This window comes from Heteronotia binoei, chromosome 10, assembly GCF_032191835.1.
Source record: "Heteronotia binoei isolate CCM8104 ecotype False Entrance Well chromosome 10, APGP_CSIRO_Hbin_v1, whole genome shotgun sequence".
Lineage (NCBI taxonomy): Eukaryota > Metazoa > Chordata > Lepidosauria > Squamata > Gekkonidae > Heteronotia > Heteronotia binoei.
In genome coordinates, this window is record NC_083232.1 from 22,217,984 (window position 1) to 22,236,646 (window position 18,663).

At 44.3% G+C, this 18,663-nt stretch overlaps 1 protein-coding gene across 4 annotated transcripts in view; it reads right to left on the reverse strand.

Annotated features, from left to right (window-relative positions):
- The window catches only part of DIP2C (disco interacting protein 2 homolog C), a 398,914-nt gene that overhangs the window by 83,041 nt on the left and 297,210 nt on the right, over nt 1–18,663 (reverse strand). For all 4 annotated transcript variants that reach the window (XM_060248086.1, XM_060248085.1, XM_060248084.1 and 1 more), the window contains 5 exons: nt 13,883–14,014; nt 13,002–13,121; nt 11,097–11,294; nt 5,536–5,627; nt 855–965 (listed from right to left, as the gene is read on the reverse strand). In XM_060248086.1, coding sequence (XP_060104069.1) covers nt 855–965; nt 5,536–5,627; nt 11,097–11,294; nt 13,002–13,121; nt 13,883–14,014 — 653 coding nt within the window. The remainder of the gene's footprint in view (nt 1–854; nt 966–5,535; nt 5,628–11,096; nt 11,295–13,001; nt 13,122–13,882; nt 14,015–18,663) is intronic.

Here is an 18,663-nt window from a genome sequence, read left to right on the forward strand (position 1 = left end):
CCATGTAGCGCTTGCAAATGTTGTCCGGATTGTATAGCGCTCAGAGATTTATTCACTAAAGTAAGGAGTTAAAGTGGCTTTGGAACTCTAACACAGCGGTACAACAGGAAGCAGAAAAATTCACAGCCTAAGACAAACAGGAGAGGGAAGGCTGCATGGTGGAGCCTGATTGTGTCAGATCTCAGAAGCTAAGCAGGGTTGGTACTTGGAAGGAAGACCGCCAAGGAAGGATCTCCTTCTCATGTGCCTTGAAAGCTCCTTGCCAGGGGTCACTGTAAGTCAGCTGTGACTTGACGGCACTCTATACACACAAGAAGAACAGAGTTAGGTTTGGAGATTGAAAAATTCTTGCCTTATCGAAACCCAAACTCCATTCATTTTAGCTGAGATCTTCAGGCCCTCACTTCCAAGGCGTCCTGAGCTACTGAAGCTAAATCGTGCACTTCAGTAGCATTTAAACTAATTTAGCCAGCAAGTTCCCATAGCCTGTTTCATGTTTTTATATGAATTTCTGACACAGAACACTGCAAATCTTTATGGCAAGAACTGATCCACTCCAAATACAGTTTCAAATGGTCACATTGTTCTCAATCTAACTAACTGTTCTGGGTGCAGCTTCCCAAACACACTAAAAAACAACAACACAAAATCCTCAGGACTCCTAGTCAAGTTAAAAGGAGTAAACACAGCAGGCGTATAAGGACAATCTTCCATAAAATAATAAGTTACATCATAATATATCAACATTTCCCATTTTGTCTTGAGACACACAACTTATTCAGGCAGCCAAATCCTGTTGCAATTTGTTCTGACAGCGATTCGAATGGAGACAACAAGAAACTGTTCTCTCTTACCTTTCTGGTAAGCGGCACTTCAATAGGAACTGGGACAACTTCCGCAAGTAGGCAGCCATAAAATGCTACCATAAAAGCAGCAGGATCGTTGTTGGGGAATACTAGTGCTACCTGTAGAAGGAATATATATGTATATGTTTAAAAAGCTTCCTCAAGCACACATTTTCTACCTTTAGGCAATGCACAACGAAGGTGGAATATTTATGTGACAGCACTGCAATATTTTAGCTGAAAACAGAGAGTGATAAGTAAGATTAAGATGTGGATAGGACTACTGACAAAACTATTTTTAGCCTTGCTCTGCTTCTCATTGCTAAAGGATACTATTGATCTTTTGCATAAGGGCTGCTTCCATGTAGAAGTTTTCTACCAGTTTGGCATCCAAACCAGAGAAGGTGTTTGGGTTACATCCATATAAATGCCCCACCACCACCACCACCACGCTGAAATCTTTTCCCAGCCTAGTTTCATATGATCTTTTTGGAAGGGCTGCAGTCAAAGTGTGTTCATATACCATGTAGAAGGGAATGTCTATTTTTTGCAGGTCCCATGTACAGAGACACAATTTTCCTTGTTCCAGCCTCCCTGTGGCAGTCTTTCCCACTACTTCAGCAAGGTTTTTCTTAAAACTGGCAACTGGCATATTGCTATAGCATTACAACAATCGATTCCTTAGCTTTTCTGAATTCTTCTCCTTGCTAGTTTCCTAAGCCTGAGAGAAAAGCAAGAAAATAACATGTAATTCATCCTTTAACATCCAGCCTGACAAAGGGCTCTGGAGAACTCAGAAATATGGATACTATTTGTGATACTTTGGTTGTTTCTAACAAATGGTAATAGAAAGCATGTAGTTGTGCTGACCTGGATGGTCCAGGCTAACTCAAGTCTTGTGAGATCATTGAAACTAAACAGGGTGGGCCTCAGTTAGTATTTGGATGAGAGACTACCAAGGAATTCCAGGGTTGCTCTGCAGAGGAACTCTGTTAGTCTCTGTTAGCCTCCTGCCTTAAAAACTTTATTGGGTTGCCATAAGTCAGTAGGAACTCATTTCCCTATTAGGCCACACCCCCTGGCATCACCATTGTTTCACACTGGGCTTTTTTTGTAGAAAAAGCCCAGCAGGATTTAATTTGCATATTAGGCCACTCCCCCTGACATCAAGTCAGCTGGAACTGCTCAAAAAAAGCTCTGCCACTGTGACTTGATGGCATTTTACATATACAGAGTTGAGCTGCTCCATGGCCCATGGAATATTTGTGGAGCCCAGGCAGATGCCTCTCCAAGAAATGCATTCCAGTTTGTGTGATGGAGGAGCTGCCTATTCCTCCTCCTCTACCATGCACATCCAGTGATATGAGGTACATTTTCCATGCAGAGACCCCTATGTTCAGTAGCCACATTCATGCAGTCATTTTACTTCAAAGCGGGGAAAGGAAAGAAGAGGACTGCAGATTTACACCCTGCCCTTCTCTCTGAATCAGAGACTAAGAGTGGCTTACAATCTCCTATATCTTCTTCCCCCACAACAGACACCCTGTGAAGTGGGTGGGGCTGAGAGGGCTCTCACAGCAGCTGCCCTTTCAAGAACAACTCCTGCGAGAGCTATAGCTGACCCAAGGCCATTCCAGCAGCTGCAAGTGGAGGAGTGGGGAATCAAACCCGGTTTTCCCAGATAAGAGACCACACACTTAACCACTACATCAAACTGGCAAAGGAAGAGATCACACAATTAAGGCAATCAAGTGTGGCATACTTCACTTTGGAAACAATGTAAAATAACTATTTTATCTTCCTGATTTTTTTAAAAAAAACCAACCCAACCAAACTTATTCTACTTTTAATTGTCTAATTTTGTATGTGTTAAAATCTGTCCATAACCTTCAGGTTATGCAAAATTACACTGTAAATCAAGTTTCCAGCAGACGATCTACTGCAGATAAACACTAGAATAAAATAGAGGCAAAGACAAATACATGCAGGATGCACCAAGAAAAAAAAATCAATCTAGCCATGCTGTCAAGCCTCGTCCCCCAACTTATTTACTCCCAGCTCTATCAGCCCACTGCTATGAGTATGACTTAGAGACTTGAGCACTGTCATAAATCAAGATATGAGATTCTGCGGACTCATCTTGGCTAAATGCCAACCCAGTCAGTGATTTAAATTCAACATCTGCTCATAGTCTCTTTGGGTTAATTCCGAGGACCGTCCCCATTTGAGATAGAAGAAGGCAGTTCATGCATGGAAAGCTCCCAGTGTGTGAACTGAAAAGGGAAATTACAGGAATGAACAGAAAAGAAATGGCAAGCAAGGAGGCTAGGTGCTGAAAAGCAATGAGATAGAATGGTGATGCCACATGGTGCCAGAACAAAATTAGTTGTGGGGATGAAGCAAGAAGGGATCAAGGCACAAGAACGAAAAGAAACCACACACCTAGGAGGGATGTCAGCTGAGGCTGACCAGCGGGTGGGGGATTTACCAGGAGATTCCGGGAGGCTCCAGGAGAGGGAACTCTGAAGTGAGTTCCAGGGGAGTTGCTGTAGCATTTAAATGGACCACATTCCTTTTAAATGTTTACCCTCTATTAGAAATAATGGAGGATGGAGGCACCTTCTTTTGAGGTTCACAGAACTGGACCCCCTTGTCCAAGGGGGTTTGAGGAGATGCACCAGCAGCTATGCTAAAAATTTAGAGCCTCTACCTCAAAAAACAGGTCCCCTCCCAGAGCCCCAGATACCCACAGAATGATGGATTCATTATCCATTATACCCTATGAGAATTGGTCTCCATAGGGGATAATGGAGCACCCAGCAATTATCCCCCCAACACACTTTCTGATAGCCCTGAAGTGGGAGGAAGGGCTCCAAACGGGAAGATCCCCTGCCTCCAACTGGGGACTGGCAACCCTAATTTACACACCAAACAGATATGGAGATCGGAAGAGGCCCTGCTCCATTCCATGTAGCTATGAGGGGGCATCTTTGAAAATGACTAGCAAATGGCTTTGTATGTATTGGCAACTGTCTTGACAAGCTTAAGCCGCAGCCCTAAGAATTACCGCCTTGCTTGAGAGTAAGCCCCATTGAATAAAACGGGAGTACCTTTTGAGCAGACCCATTTAGGATTGCTCAAATAATCTTCGTTTCAGAGAGTAGTTGTGTTGGTCTGCAGCAAAACAGTTGGAGCCCAGTAGCACCTTAGAGGCAATCAAGGTTTTGGGGTATGAATTTTCAAGAGCCAGAGCTCAGGGAGCCGAGAGTGAAAGCTCATATCATACCCTGGAAGTCCTGTTGGTCTCTGCTTGCTGTGCTGGCACTCGGGAGCTGGCCCCAGGCCAGGCACCCCTGCCGCTCCTCACCTCCTCAGCAACTGCGAGCTTGGTGGCTGCCACCACAAGGCTTCTGGCCTCAGCATGTATGTCCGTGCACCTGCCATAGCTCCACCCCTTGCGTCTGTGCTTCTAGTTTTGGGTTTTGTTATGTCTATGCAGGGCTTTTTTGAGCAGGAACGCAGTCCTGGCTGGCTTGGCATCAGGGGGCACGGCTTGATATGCAAAGGAGTCCCTGCTGGGCTTTAAATTTTTTTTTATTATATTCCCTCCTCCCCAACATTTTATTACACTTTTATTTGGGTATTATTTATTTTATAGATATTGTTAAGCTATCTTGGGCTTTTGCTAGAGAAAATAAATGTGGCCTATGAGCACGGCTGGCAACATTATGCATAAGGAATCGTGCTTTGTAAGCCTTGTTATGCAAATCAAAAACATGCAAATAGCATGGTGTTTTTTTTCTTAACCATACATATTTTATATATTGTCACAGATACATGTTAATTATTTTTATACTGAAGCAGAGAAACGTACGCAGGAAAGAGACTAAAAGTTTCCAGATCCTAAAAAGAAGAAAAACGCTCATCAAAAAGAGCTGCTGCCAGTTTTGAAAAGAAACACCGTGATAGAGTTGGATAGTGGTTGAAATGCATTCTCCCATCACCTCACCATAAAGGAGAGTTGGGGAACTGTTTCTCCCAGAAAGGGAAAGAAGGAATGCCTCATATTATGAGCTTGTGTGACCAGCCCATGCAATTCCTGGTGTGGGGCTACACAGAGACCACACCAGAACAATGGAAGTTCTTACTCTGCGGATTCAAGAACATCTCTTAGTCCGTCCCTGCTCTTCCCCAGTCAGTAATGCCTCAGTGCTCTTGTGCCAAGTGAGAATGTTTTAACGGACTGTGCTCCTCATCATCTTAATTAGCTGGCAACATTCCTTGGTTCAGGCCCAGGCTCCTCACAAGGCTCTGATTGTTTTAAGGCCTCTGACTGATATTATTACCAAAATTGATTTCATCCACCTGACAACATGCTTGAATGCTCTTCATATAAGGAAGCCTTTGTGACAGAAATTTCTTTTTTCAAAAGTAATTTTTTTGTTAAAAAAAAAAAAGATAGATTCTTTGGTTTCAACTTTCCACAGACTTCCCGCCATTTTTACTGTTAGTATCAGACGCGATCAGGTGAGCAACAGCATTATCACTCAACGACTTAACGAATCTGCTAAGAAATTGGGAAATTCATCATGTAATTCCAATATGGATATCTAGATTCTGCCACCTATGTGTTTTAAAGGATAAAGCTGAATTACCGTTAAAAACATGCAATAACTACTCCAACACTCACCCGGTCTCCTGGCCGCACCATTGGCTCTTGCTTCGTGCCTAATTTATGCAAAATGTTGTACGCGACCTTCATACTACGGGTCCAAAGTTTGCCTATTTGTAAAACAAATTGTAAAGTCACCTTCAAAATGGATTACACTGTTTTATTCTAAACAGATTCAGACACTTTTCATTCCCTCTCTCACAAACACACCAAAATGTTTGTCCAATGGCTTTGGTAAATTCTGAAGGGCAAATCTGGTATTCCAGTGCACAGTACGGTCTTGTCATATAAGATACCAAAAAAATCCTTCAAGCTATTACACTTATCCAATCCCACTGGATCCCTGGACTAACCACAATCAGGGCTTTTTTAATAGCAGGAACTCCTTTGCATATTAGGCCACACACCCCTGGTGTAGCCAATCCTCCAAGCACTTACAGGACTCTTAGTACAGGGTCTATTGTAAGCTCCAGGAGGATTGGCTACATCAGGGAGGTGTGGCCTAATATGCAAAGGAGTTCCTGCTATAATATGCAAAGTAGCTCCAGCTAAAAAAAAAAAGCCCTGCTAACCACATTACTATGATATGCTGCAGAATTGGCTCCTGTTACCAAAACTGAGGACCCAATGATACACTTGCAGTGGCAAGCTATTTTGTACAGTGAATGGTCCAAGTGTCGAACTAGGATGTGGGAAGATCCAGGTGCAAATCCCCATTCTGCCATAGAAGCTAGCTGGGTCAATCATTTTCTCTCAGCCTAACCTCTCTCCTAAAGTGGTTGTTAGGAGGATAAAAATGGGAGGAAGGAAGAAATTATATAAGCTGCTTTGGGCGCCCACTGGGATGCAGAGCATAAATATCTAAAGAAAGAAAGAAGCTTATTCAGAATCTTTAGAAGCCAACGAAGTCTTCAACCCAGTGCAGCTTTGGCTGCCTGCAACACACCCACTCCGCCCCAAAAAGTGGAATCAGCACATGGGACTTCTACCAAACACAGCTTAGCAAAGCCAAAGTAGGATTGCCAAACTACTGGCAGACCACGCTATACGACTGGCAGTTCAAAAGCTCCAGTGCAATTTGGAGATGGGAGAAAAGACAGCATGGCCCCAAGAATGGGAAAAAAAACACAGTCTGAAATGTGATTTCAAAGAAACTTCCTTCCAGGAATGGATTGCTTATGACTGTTTCAGTGCCATATTGCGCCATATGTTAGATGAGGTTTCGGACGACCATTTCTAAAATTTCCATTCGGTTCATGCATGAAAACATTCTTCTGACAGTCACTAAGATTCATTTGTGCCTCCTCAAGGGAGGCAATGAGTATAGGAAGACAAAAAGCTGTCGAACATGGCAGTGTGCATCATGACCAGAAGTTTCCCAATTCTTGCTACGCTTTTCTCTTCCGTAGTAAGGCAAGGCAGAATGTCAATGACCTACTACAACAGGGGTGGCCAAACTGTGGCTCAGGAGCCACATGTGGCTTTTTTTTTTCTTTTTATTCCAGCTGGCAGCTTGGAGAATGCATTTAAAGTTGCTCTCCCTCCCTCCACCCTCCCCATCTATTTCCTCCCTCCCTCCTTCCCTCCCTCCCTCATGTCTTGCAGTTCTCAAACATTTGGTGTTTATTCTATGTGGCTCTTAAGATAAGCAAGTTTTGCCACCCCTGTAATACAGTATTAGGAAGATAGCACACCAAGCCATAGTAAATTACCTTTAAAAATTTCCGTCTGAACACTACAGTGTGAATGCAGTTTCCAACTCTGAAGAGAACAGAGCAGCTACTTTTAACAAAGCTCTCTGTGTGATTTTTGGAGCCTCACAGAATTCTGGATCATAACCATGGATCTTTAATCACATACAAAAGCCACTTGACAAAGTTTATCAAAGTATAGTTTGCCCTGCTTTTTGCCATGAACAAAATCGTCAGTTTACTGGAAGCCAAAGTATTGATACCAAGGCTTCTATGTAAGAGTCTGCTACCATTTTTTAGCCAAATGCAAGCTCTAATAAGTGTTGCCCTTTGTAAAATAAGATTTGAAACAACTGTGTTGCAGTTGTTTTCCCTTGACAGCATAAGGGAGTCAAACCCCTTTCCACATGCCTGGTGAAATGTATTGTTTTGTTCTGTGCTGTTCTCAAAATGGCAGACAGTAGCAGGCCTACTTATGAAGGGCATAATTAACAGGGCCTTTTTCCCTAGGCAAGCTATGCTTTTGCATAACATCCACTAGAGCTTGCTCAAGAGAAGCTCCTATGTGACTATACCTAGAGGCAACATCCAAATTAGACTAAGCAAGGCACCGATCCCTTTCAGTCCACATAAAAGGCATTAAAAAGTTCCATCATCAATGCCTCTGAAAACTTTCCAAGTCATCACTCTGCAGACAAATTATTTAGTTTCGCAATAATTAAGGAAGGGATATTTCAAACTAAGAATTTACAGGCAGAATCGAAGAGAGAGGCAGTAAGGTCAAAAATTTTAAACTAACATGAAGCTTATCTATATAAGCAAGAGAAGGCAGGAGGAAATCTGAGGTCAGGCAAACCTCTTTACACAAAACACTTTTGATGCAAAAAGAAAAAAAAAAGATCAACAGTCCCACTTCATACCAACCATCTCTTCTGCATTTTGAAGTGCAAGAATCACAGAACTACCCATTAACACAACAGGAAAAAAAGGGGTCTCCTATCTAGTCACCTTCTGAACATGCACATTTTCTAAATGGCAAGAGCGTCTGATGAGAGGCGTCTCCTTCCCCTCCTGCATTTGCATTCTGACCCGTAGACTGGATCTAAGCAAGAGCTGTTGGTTTCAATGTGATTGAACATCCATTAAGGCGAAGAGGCTTAGGTGCACTCTTCTGACAAGCAGAACTGACAGGTTTGTAGCTTACCAAATCATACCCGGCATCAATTAAATACACTCTGAAATGCTTTTCTTAGGACAGCTTTGGGTATGGCCCAGAAGCACCGGTAATGCAAGGGAGGCTGTTATGGGTCTTCCTGCAAAGCTTCCTGCACTCCTTGGCCAAAAATAAATGCAAGCCTCTATGGTAAAAGCCCAATTAACCATTTTCCCCCAGATTGTTTCCTAAAGGTCAATTACCCAAATGTGAACTCCACGGAAAAAATTAAGGGGGCTGTGACCCCTAAATAAGGATGCCAGGGTCTTTTGTAGGGTTGCCGGGTTCACCCTAGCTACAAGTGGGGGGCTGTGGGGGTGGGGTTTTCAGATCCAAGTTGGGAAACTCCTGGAGATTTGAGGATGCAGCCTGAGGAGGGCAGTGATCTCACTGGCATATAATTCCATAGAGTCCAGCCTCCAATTTCTCCAGGGGAATTGACCTCTGTAGTCCGGAGATGAGCTGTAATTCCAGGGATCTCCAGGCCCCACCTGGAGGCTGGCATCCCCAGTTTTGAGAAGATATCAAAAGACTTATAGCATGAAGCTTTCTGGCTAGGTGGGCCTCTTCCACTAGTGCCATATCATAAAAATGTGTAAAGTGTAAAGACGGCCAGACAACAAAGCTTATGACAGAGAGGTCTGTCAAGAGGAAAGCAAACGAGATGAGATCAGTTTTCATACTATGAACAGTAGGACCATCGTCACCACACAGCATCACCTCAGTCACGGCAAGCCAAAAGAGTCTTACCCAAACACCATCCGGCAGTTCGGAGTTTGCAAAATTGCAGCTGCAAATAATGGTTAGGGTTTTTGTTTTCCAGAATATCAGGAGATTGCAACTAACTACAAACAGGGCAATCCTATGCAGAGTCACATCCTTCCCAGGGCTGGCCCTAGACTGTCTGGCACCTTAGGCAACGCTAACTTCTGCCCTCCCCTGCACTGCTAACATCACCACCTCACCCCCAGAAGGCCAGCACCCTAGGCAATCGCCCTTCTAAGGTCATCGATGTAGAAGAGGATAACTGTTTAGGATCGTATCGGGTGTACAGTTCATTCATTTCAGCAGTGTGTTTTCACAGACCACCTTTCAGAAACAATAGCTCTCGGCAAGATTTATAATAAAAACAATTTACAATCAAAGTCATACAATGAATCTGTTGTGGCAGCAAGAGGTGGCAAGTGAGCGATGTTCATTTCTTCTTCCCACCTCTTCACTTTCTGACTGCTGCTGTTCCCCCCCCCCCTCTTTCTCTCTGAACAGATGCAGAGAGCAGAGCAGAGCCCTGAAGCTCTGGATATTGATCTTCCCCCCTAAGACTTGAAGATTTCAAAGTCTGGATCTATCCTCATGGATAAAAGGCCAAGGACAGCAGTAGGCCAAGGCGACTCTGAGGCCTCCCCAAAAGAGGGAGGGGGGGAGAAACAGAACTAGGAAATCTTTTAATAAAACAGATATTTGCTGCAATTTCGAGCTGTCTTGCAGAGGGGCAGTCAAATAGACACTGGCAGGGCAGAGGGCTGGTGCACAGATTGGTCATCATTTCTGAAAGGCATCCAAGGGAAAGGTCTGGACTGTTGCAGCACAGGCACTGTGGCTATAACGATGCCCACAGCATCCAGCACAATCAGTGACATTGGTCCTGGACAGCACAGACTGCTAAAGACCTCTGGCAAACAGAAATGTCTGCCAGAATGTTTAATAAAAGCATTCCTTCATGTTGAGAAAAGGCAAGAGGAACTGATTTAGGGAAGACATATACCACATCGGCCTCTGCATCCAGTTTCTATGCTGGAATGCACATATGCAAAAATGGGTTGCGTAAGGAGTGTGCAATACATGAATTCATGAACGCATACCAGGCAATATTTCAGAATCTGGTTTTGTAATTCAGAAAGCTGCTGGGTAACAAGTCTCGCACAAGAAGTTCCCAAAGGCAAGCAATCGCTATGTAATCTTGCTGTTGTTTTGTGTTTAAAGTTAACTTGAGAGGAGAGACGTTTGGTTCCCAAGAAGGTGGCTAAAGGTATTTGATACAGCAACCTTCTGCAGCTGTCAGGTCAAGATTAGGGTGGGCAACTGCATGAAAATCCCATACATGCTGCCTTGGATTCCATGAAATTAAAAATAGAAGTAAACAGGAGTGGAATTCTAGCAGGAGCTCCTTTGCATATTAGGCCATGCACCCCTGATGTAGCCAATCCTCCAAGAGCTTACAAGGCTCTTTTTTGTAAGCTCTTGGAGGATTGGCTACATCAGGGGTGTGTGGCCTAATACGTAAAGGAGCTCCTGCTAGAATTCAAACCCTGGAAGTAAACAAAGATGTTCTACCCCAGTATTAATCAAACCCAGTTAACAACGTTACTCCAGAAAAAGTCTATCCCAGCTACCACAGACCCTTTAATTGGAGATTCCTGAATCCAGCACTGAAGCTCAGATACACCACACAGTAAACTACTTCCTCTTCCATACATAATCTGCGTCCCTCCAGACTGGCTTTTTCATTAAACTGATCAGAGTGCTTAATTTGTGCACAAAAATTCCTACTTATCTCTCAACGAAAAGCATGTTTTAAATAATCCAAGAAAAGTATACCATGTATATTGGACAATAATCAAAAGACGAAAATACATGGAGGGAAAAGCTGTCACGGAGTTTAGGAGGTTGCTTACCATAAGTGAGAATATAGAGTGGTTTTCCGTTGGTGTCCATAGTGGTTAGGCAAGGGGCTTTGGGGGAAATTGTCCCCCATCGTTGTAATGCCGCTTCGAGAGATGGAGGCCAATTCGTAACTACGCCCAGTTGTTCTCCTCGCATAGCCAACATCTGAGCTCCCTCTGGCTTTGGTTGGTTTGGGTCTGGCTGTTGAACTTACAGTTATAAGAGAAAGTTACTTTATACATTTTACACCACGCTTTATTACAGTTAGCAAAAATTAAACACTGACCTCTGAAAGGTCATCTGAGAAGAAAAACAACATTCAATCCGAGCTGTGAACACACTGTTGAGAATACTCAGATCCAGTTTACACACCACAGACAAACTATAAATTGGCTGATGGGAGTGTATGGCAGGTTCCTGCATTCTCCCAACCCTAACTCCAGACTAGGTCCAAGGGTGCATTTCTATGGGAAGAAGGATTTCCAACTATGATGCATAACCTTCTCACCTTCCCCTTCTCACTGCTGGTCCAAATACCCCCAAAATACTACTCCTGGGATTTCCGGCCATGGAAACCCTTTGTTGGAATGAAGCTCTTGCCTAGATTCCAATCTTTCATTTCCTGGCTCACAGGAACCAGAATTTATGCCTGAATGAAGTAAACGAATGGTTAACATCATCAACTGTAGGCTTTCGTGATTTGGAAGTCATAGTAAACTATGGTTTTCACAGTGAGACGTGAAGGAATAAAATTGACACATGCAATGGGAGTGTGTGAGCCCAAGCATATTCACAACTAATGGTAGGGACCTCCGAGGTCATCTAGTCCAATCCCCAGCAGAATTTCTTGCAATGTGCAGGTGGTTGGACTAGATGATCCTGGAGAAATTCTATGGTTCTATAATGGTGTCTGAAGATATTTTCCATTTCTACTACCAGATAAAGCCCAAAGAATTCAGCCTCTGGGTCTGCCACACTGTTAAGAGGGAGCCTGAAAGGACACTGATGTCCAGAGGGAAACAGTGCTTCCTAACTAGCAACTATTAAGAAATGGCAAGGCATGAATATTTATCCATTTATTTTTCTGGCTCAAACATTGTTCACAGTTTCATGACTGCAGCTTACAGGTGTAAATGAGCCATCTAAGATCAAACTCCACAGCATGGGTGGCCAAACCTGCTTAATGTAAGAGCCACATCAGATGTTTGAGAGCCTTAAGACGTGAACATCAGATGTTTGAGAGCCGCAAGACAGGAAGGAAGGAAGATGGGGAGGAAGAGGTAGAAAGAAAGCAACTTTAACTTTAAATGCATTCTCCAAGCCATCAGATGGCTTGGCTTGAAGAAGTGATTTGAAGAGACAAATGCCTTCTCCAAGCTGGCCGAAGGAGTGGGGGGGTGGGGCTTCAAGAGCCACATAACATGTGAAAGAACCACATGTGGATCTCAAGCCACAGTTTGGCCACCCCTGCTCCAGAGGAATATTTGTCTCATTTTATACATTAGATAAACAACAGTTTCTTACAGAGTCAAGTCATACAGTGAACCAAGAATCATGTGCTGAACAATTGAGTCATATACATGCATGAGCGAATCACTTCTCTCCTCATTTCCAGTCATGTTCCCTTCATCACCCATTATATTCCCTGACACAACCCTGCTTGTTTCCCCAAGGAATTTTGATTAAAAGTGAACAAATAGAACAAATACATGACGACAGTAGCAGGGCTGCCAGAAACACATCAGCAAACAAATCTATATAATTTAAATCTGAGTACAGGGTCAGATTATATATGAAACCGTCAGAGCGATCCTGTTGTAGGACCTCACTTTTTCCAGAACAAGGAACAAACACTTCTCTACATGCAATAATAAAAAAAAGAATCTTTGGAGGGGAGGGGTATCAAGCCATTTTACCTTCTAATAATTCTTCAAAGTCATCTACGAAGAACTCTCGTAATGGTGGCCGCTTGGGTCGTTTTAGGGTGTTGACCAGCTGCTGGATTTTTGCCGACACTCTGCTGCTCACTGGAACGCCTACAAGAGGGATCGATACATGCTTTCAGCAGTGGGCTGTCTCTACCCTGCACCATCAGATATAATCAGAAGAGACACAATAACCTGAAGGCTGATTCCAATGATCAAGTGAGATGATTGTGATACCTTGTCACCTCCAAGAACAACCAGGAGTGGAATTCTAGCAGGAGCTCCTTTGCATATTAGGCCACACACCCCTGATGTAGTCAATCCTCCAAGAGCTTACAAGGCTCTTTTTTGTAAGCTCATGGAGGACTGGCTACATCAAGGGTGTGTGGCCTAATATGCAAAGGAGCTCCTGCTAGAATTCCACCTCTGTGTCCAACACAGGCAACGACAATGTGGCAATGGATATGTCTTTATTTTCTAAATGAGAAATGGGTAGGGACAATTGGCAAAGGTCCTACATCCCTGGAAGCCCTGGGGACATGGAGTAGCTGATCTTTCTTCCCTCTCCCACCTGGGGGAGGCACCCAATTTGGTGCCCTCCCAGCGGGGCCTGGAGCAAGGGCCCCTTCTCCCCCCCCCCCAGATCCAGCCCTGCAGAAAGGTGGTCCAGAAGGGTATCATGGTCAATGGTGTTAAAAGCCACTGAGAAGTCAAGAAGAATCAAGAGAGTCACAGGCCCTCTGTCCATTTTCAGGGAATGTCATCCATCAGGGTGACCAAGGCTGTTTCAGTCCCATAACCATGCCTGAAACCAGACTGGAATGAATCCCAACATTTGCTCCTGGGGCCCACACATTCTTCCCAAGACATACCATCCCCAGTTTCCATAAGTTCAGCATTTCCGTATTTGGGTGCCACCCTTGCTGTTGAACCTTGTGGTCTTTCTACTTGTATTGAGTTTTCTGACGTGTACGTAGTAACATCTGGAGGAGCAGAATGATTTTCTGAAAAAGCAAAATTAAGAAGTTTATGCTATTTCTTCAAGGAAGAAGGGTTGGTTTTTATACCCTGCTCTTCAGTCTCAGAGCAGCTTACAATCGCTTTCCCTTCCTCTCCCTACAACAGACACTCTGTGAGGCTAAGAGAGCTCTGAGAGAACTAAAACTGACTCAAGGTCACACAGCTGGCTGCGTGTGGAGAAGTGGGGAATCAAACTCAGTTCTCCAGATTTGAATCCACTGCTGTTAACCACTCTGACGCACTGGCTCTCATATAAACCGAAGATTATACTATGTTAAAATTAACATTTTCATCATGTGTTGCAACACTGGATTCTAATGATACTTTTGTGTCTCCTGCAAGCTCTTGCAAAGAATCTGAAGAAGTACAGCCTTTAAATTTAAAGAATTCACTGCTACAGGAGGTGGTGTCAGCTACAAGCATAAACAGCTTCAAGAGGGGATTGGATAAACATATGGAGCAGAGGTCCATCAGTGGCTGTTAGCCACAGGGTATTGTTGCAACTCTCTGTCCAGGGCAGTGATGCTCTGTATTCTTGGCGGCAACAGTGGAAGGCCTTCTAGTGTCCTGGCCCCACTGATGGACCTCCTGATGGCACCTGGTGGCTTTTTTTTTTTTTTGCCACTGTGTGACACAGAGTGTTGGACTGGATGGGCCATTTGCCTGATCTAACATGCCTTTCTTATGTTCTTAAGCATGTTCAGGTTTCATATTAGACAGCCAGTTTTGTGTAGTGGATAAATTCGTGGTTTCTAATCTGGAAGAGCCGAGTTTGATTCTCCACTCCTCCACATGCACCTGCTGAGTGACTATGGGTCAGTCAGAGCTCTTGAAAGAGCTGCTTTCTCAAGAGCAGTTCTGGAAAGAGCTCTCTCAGCCCCACCTACCTCACAGGGTGTCTGTTGTGGGGAGGGGGAGGGAATGGAGACTGTAAACTGCTCTGAGATTTCAAGTGAATGGTGGGATATAAATCTAATATCTTCTTCTTCTTCATATCTACCAAAACCAACTCAGAAAGAGTTTCAATTCTTGTAACTTAATTTCCATGGATTTCAAAATGATGAAACACATCTTAATTTTCCCTCTGTTGAAGCAACTTACTGTACACCTAGCTGTTGGAACAGCCACATGGAACTTATCCAAAATGCTGGTTATCAAAACTGCATCCATACTAGATGCAAACTTCACAATGGCCTCAGATTCACCACTAGGGTTGCCAGGCCTAGGCTGGAAAATTCCTGGAGATTTGGGGGTGGGGTTTGGGGAAGGGACCAATTTCAGCAGGGTATAATATATCCTACAGTTCACCGTCCGAAGCGGCCATTTTCTCCAAGGGAACTCATCTCAGGAGATCAGTTGTAATTCTTAGAGATCTCCAGGCCCCATCTGGAGGTTGGCATGGCAACCCTAACCTAGATTCTCTCCCACTGGCACAAGTATATCAAATCATCTCCAAAGGCTGAAATCCTATGCAACCATATGATGAAATAAACTGTGCTGAACTCAGAAAGCACAGGATCATGCAACCTTTCGAGTTGTACCCACAGTTTCACAAGTTAAATTTCTGTTACTAATACAAATACAATTTGTAGAAGTGAATCTTCAGAAAGCCTGTGTGATGTTCGTTTTTCCTTCTAAGTAGACCCACCAAGCTATGCCCACTGCTTGGCTATTTTTAGCTGTGTTACAGAGAAAAACTGAAACTGGGAACCACGAGACCGCTTTTCCAGAAGCAAAAAATGGCTGGGTAACCTGCCTCGTTACGTTACTCAACAGTTCACAAGCTAATCTTTGCTTTTCACAGCTCAGTAACCTACCATGCCTTTCCAATCTATTTCTTTTCCCACCCGCTTTTCAATTTATACTCTTTGCACAGTCTTTTCGATTCACACATTGCTCCGAGAGGCAGGAACTGACGCTATCTCAGGCTTAGACAAGTCTTCCGTTCAGAAGCATAAACAATCAAAGCGCCATCCGCCCAGAGGGGCTGATGCTGCCATCCCCCTAAGCCAAACGGAAACTATGTGGAAGAGCCGCCAATGAGTTCAACTTAGGCAGAGTTTCCTAAAATGTACACACGCCTCCCCTCCCATCATCCAAAGCTTCGATATGTCAGCCTTCAGAACAGTTGAGCCATTACTGTGCTATATTACTGTAATGTAGCACCCCTAATTTATTGTGGTTTTTAATATTTATGTAACTGTTTTTACCCGTTTTTATTAATTGGAATTTATTATATGAACTGTATTATTATAATCATGGTACACACCATGCCTTGTGAGTCGCCCTGAGCCTGCCTCGGCGGCGAGGGCAGGATATGAATAAAAATTTATTATTATTATTATACAAAAATCTTCTTGGGGGTAACCCATAATACTAAGCCTTCCGTTTGCCACTCCTGGCACCCCAAAGAAGATCAGCCAAAAGAAGCAGGAAGGCTATGTGTAGACCAGGGGAGCCAAATCAGGCCCCCAGAGGGCACCTATCAGGCCCCCGAGCAAATGGCTGTCATCTGCTTCCTTCTCCCTCTCTTTTGCTTCCTTCTGCACCCCAGCTTGCTTTGCCAGGCTTGCGTAATCACACAAGAGCTACAGAGCAAAGCCACTGTTTTCTCCATTGGCTGAGGCTCCTCCCTTGGAGAGGAAGGGAGGAGGGAGAGCTTGCTTTGCCAAGCTCTCTCCATCAAACAGCAGAGCTACTGAGCCAAGCCTCTCTTCCTTCTATTGACTGAAGCTCCTCCCCCTCCTGGTTCCCTAGGGAGGGAAGGAAGAGCCAGAGCTTCCTTTGCCCAGTTCCCTGGATTGCACGGGAGAGATACAAAGAAAGCACCTTTAAGACCAACGAGTGCTAATGTTTCAAGCATGTTTTACTTTTTAAATAAAACCTTTAATCAAAGATTTCAGGTTTTCACGGCTGGTAACATCATTAGGGTTTGTAGAATCTTTCGGGATCAAGTGCCATGTTCTACTGGAGAAAGTTTTCCTTCCAAGTTGGAAGGAAAACTTTCTCCAGTAGAACACAGCACTTGATCCCGAAAGATTCTACAAACCCTAAAACCTTTAATTCTGTTTGTCTGTATTATTGATAAAGTTTTTGTTACCTAATTTTAAACTGGTACACACATGGTCCGGCCTGACATGGCCTGGCCTGGCCCAACAAAGTCTCATTTATGTCAGATCCGGCCCCCATAACAAATGAGTTCGACACCCCTGGTGTAGACTAACAGGCAACACTAGCAAGTCATTCACGCACACCTCCCAATAATACTCTTAGAACGTGTGCTCCTTTATGAAGCTGGCTTAGGACAATTTTTATTTAATTGGCCACTTTGTCCATTGTTCACGCACAGAACCATCCAAAGGGAGATCAAAGGGCTGGGGCTACAAATATCCTCCTCCAATTTCATCTGTGTATATGAACTCACACAAACACACAAAGCTGCCTTATATTGAATCAGACCCTTTGCCCTTCAAAGTCGGTATTGTCTACTCAGGCCGGCGGAGGCTCTGCAGGATCTTGGGCAGAGGTCTTTGATACCATCCACCGCCAGCCCAGATCCTTTAACTGAAGATGCCGGGGATGGAACCCGGCACCTTCTGCATGCCAAGCAGGTGCTCTAGCGCTGAACCATGGCCTCCTCCCCGACTCAATAAACAAGCGGAGGAAGGGGACCTGAATATTAACTCGACATCACCGTAGGTTTCCTGCCAGGGATGGCTTGCAAAGTGAATCTGCTCGAAACAGCGCACTGACAGTTTCTAATTGCCAAGCTGCCTCCAAAGCTTAGTCCTGACAGCCAGGGAGGATGGAAACATTATAAATACATAAAATGCCAAAGGTATGGAAGGGGGAAAAGGAGTAGAGATGTCAAGGTTGTGGGACAGACGGACAGAGCCGGATTAACAGCTAGACCAAGGAGGCACTGGCCTATAGGCCCCCACGCCTTTAGGGGCTCTGGACCAGCTTCCCCCCTGGTTTCCCCCCTGCTTGCAGCCCTCCCAGCCTGCGCATGCAGCCAGCAACTGAGCTGCTCTTTGCCTAACTTGCCTGGTATGGCGGCTGCTGGCGTAGTCGCCAAGTTTGCCTCTCTCTGCCTCTCCCCTGCAGCTTAGTAAAATGGGCTTTTAAGAAGGTGGCTGCAGTGAGGGCCATGGGCAGCAGGGTGGATGCTCAGACTCTGAGATAATTTGCTAGGGGGACTTCAAGATTTTGACTGCATAGGGGCCTCCACAGGGTTTAATTCGGTACTGCAGACTGAGCCATTTCAGTTACCAACTAGCTGCCTAGTTGTGTTGTCAGACAGACCAATGCTTGCCTGCTTCTTAAAATGTGGCATCTGTGCCCCACTTTGAATACTCCATGTGAAGGGGATGGAGCAGGGGTTAAGGACTTTATAGACACAGTGGGGAGACCCCTCTTCTTGAATCACCTGTAAACAGGTTCTATACATTTATATGCGCTCTACACGCCTTCTTTAAAAGAAGCCATTTCTTGAAAGTGGTTGGACTTTCCTATTAAACAGGGGGAAGAAAAGAAAGGGACCGTGTAATTAAGGGACACATTTTTGAAAGAGAATCAGTCCTACCTTTCTACAAACCGATAGCCAAGACAGTTTACTTTTTTTTTTTAAGTC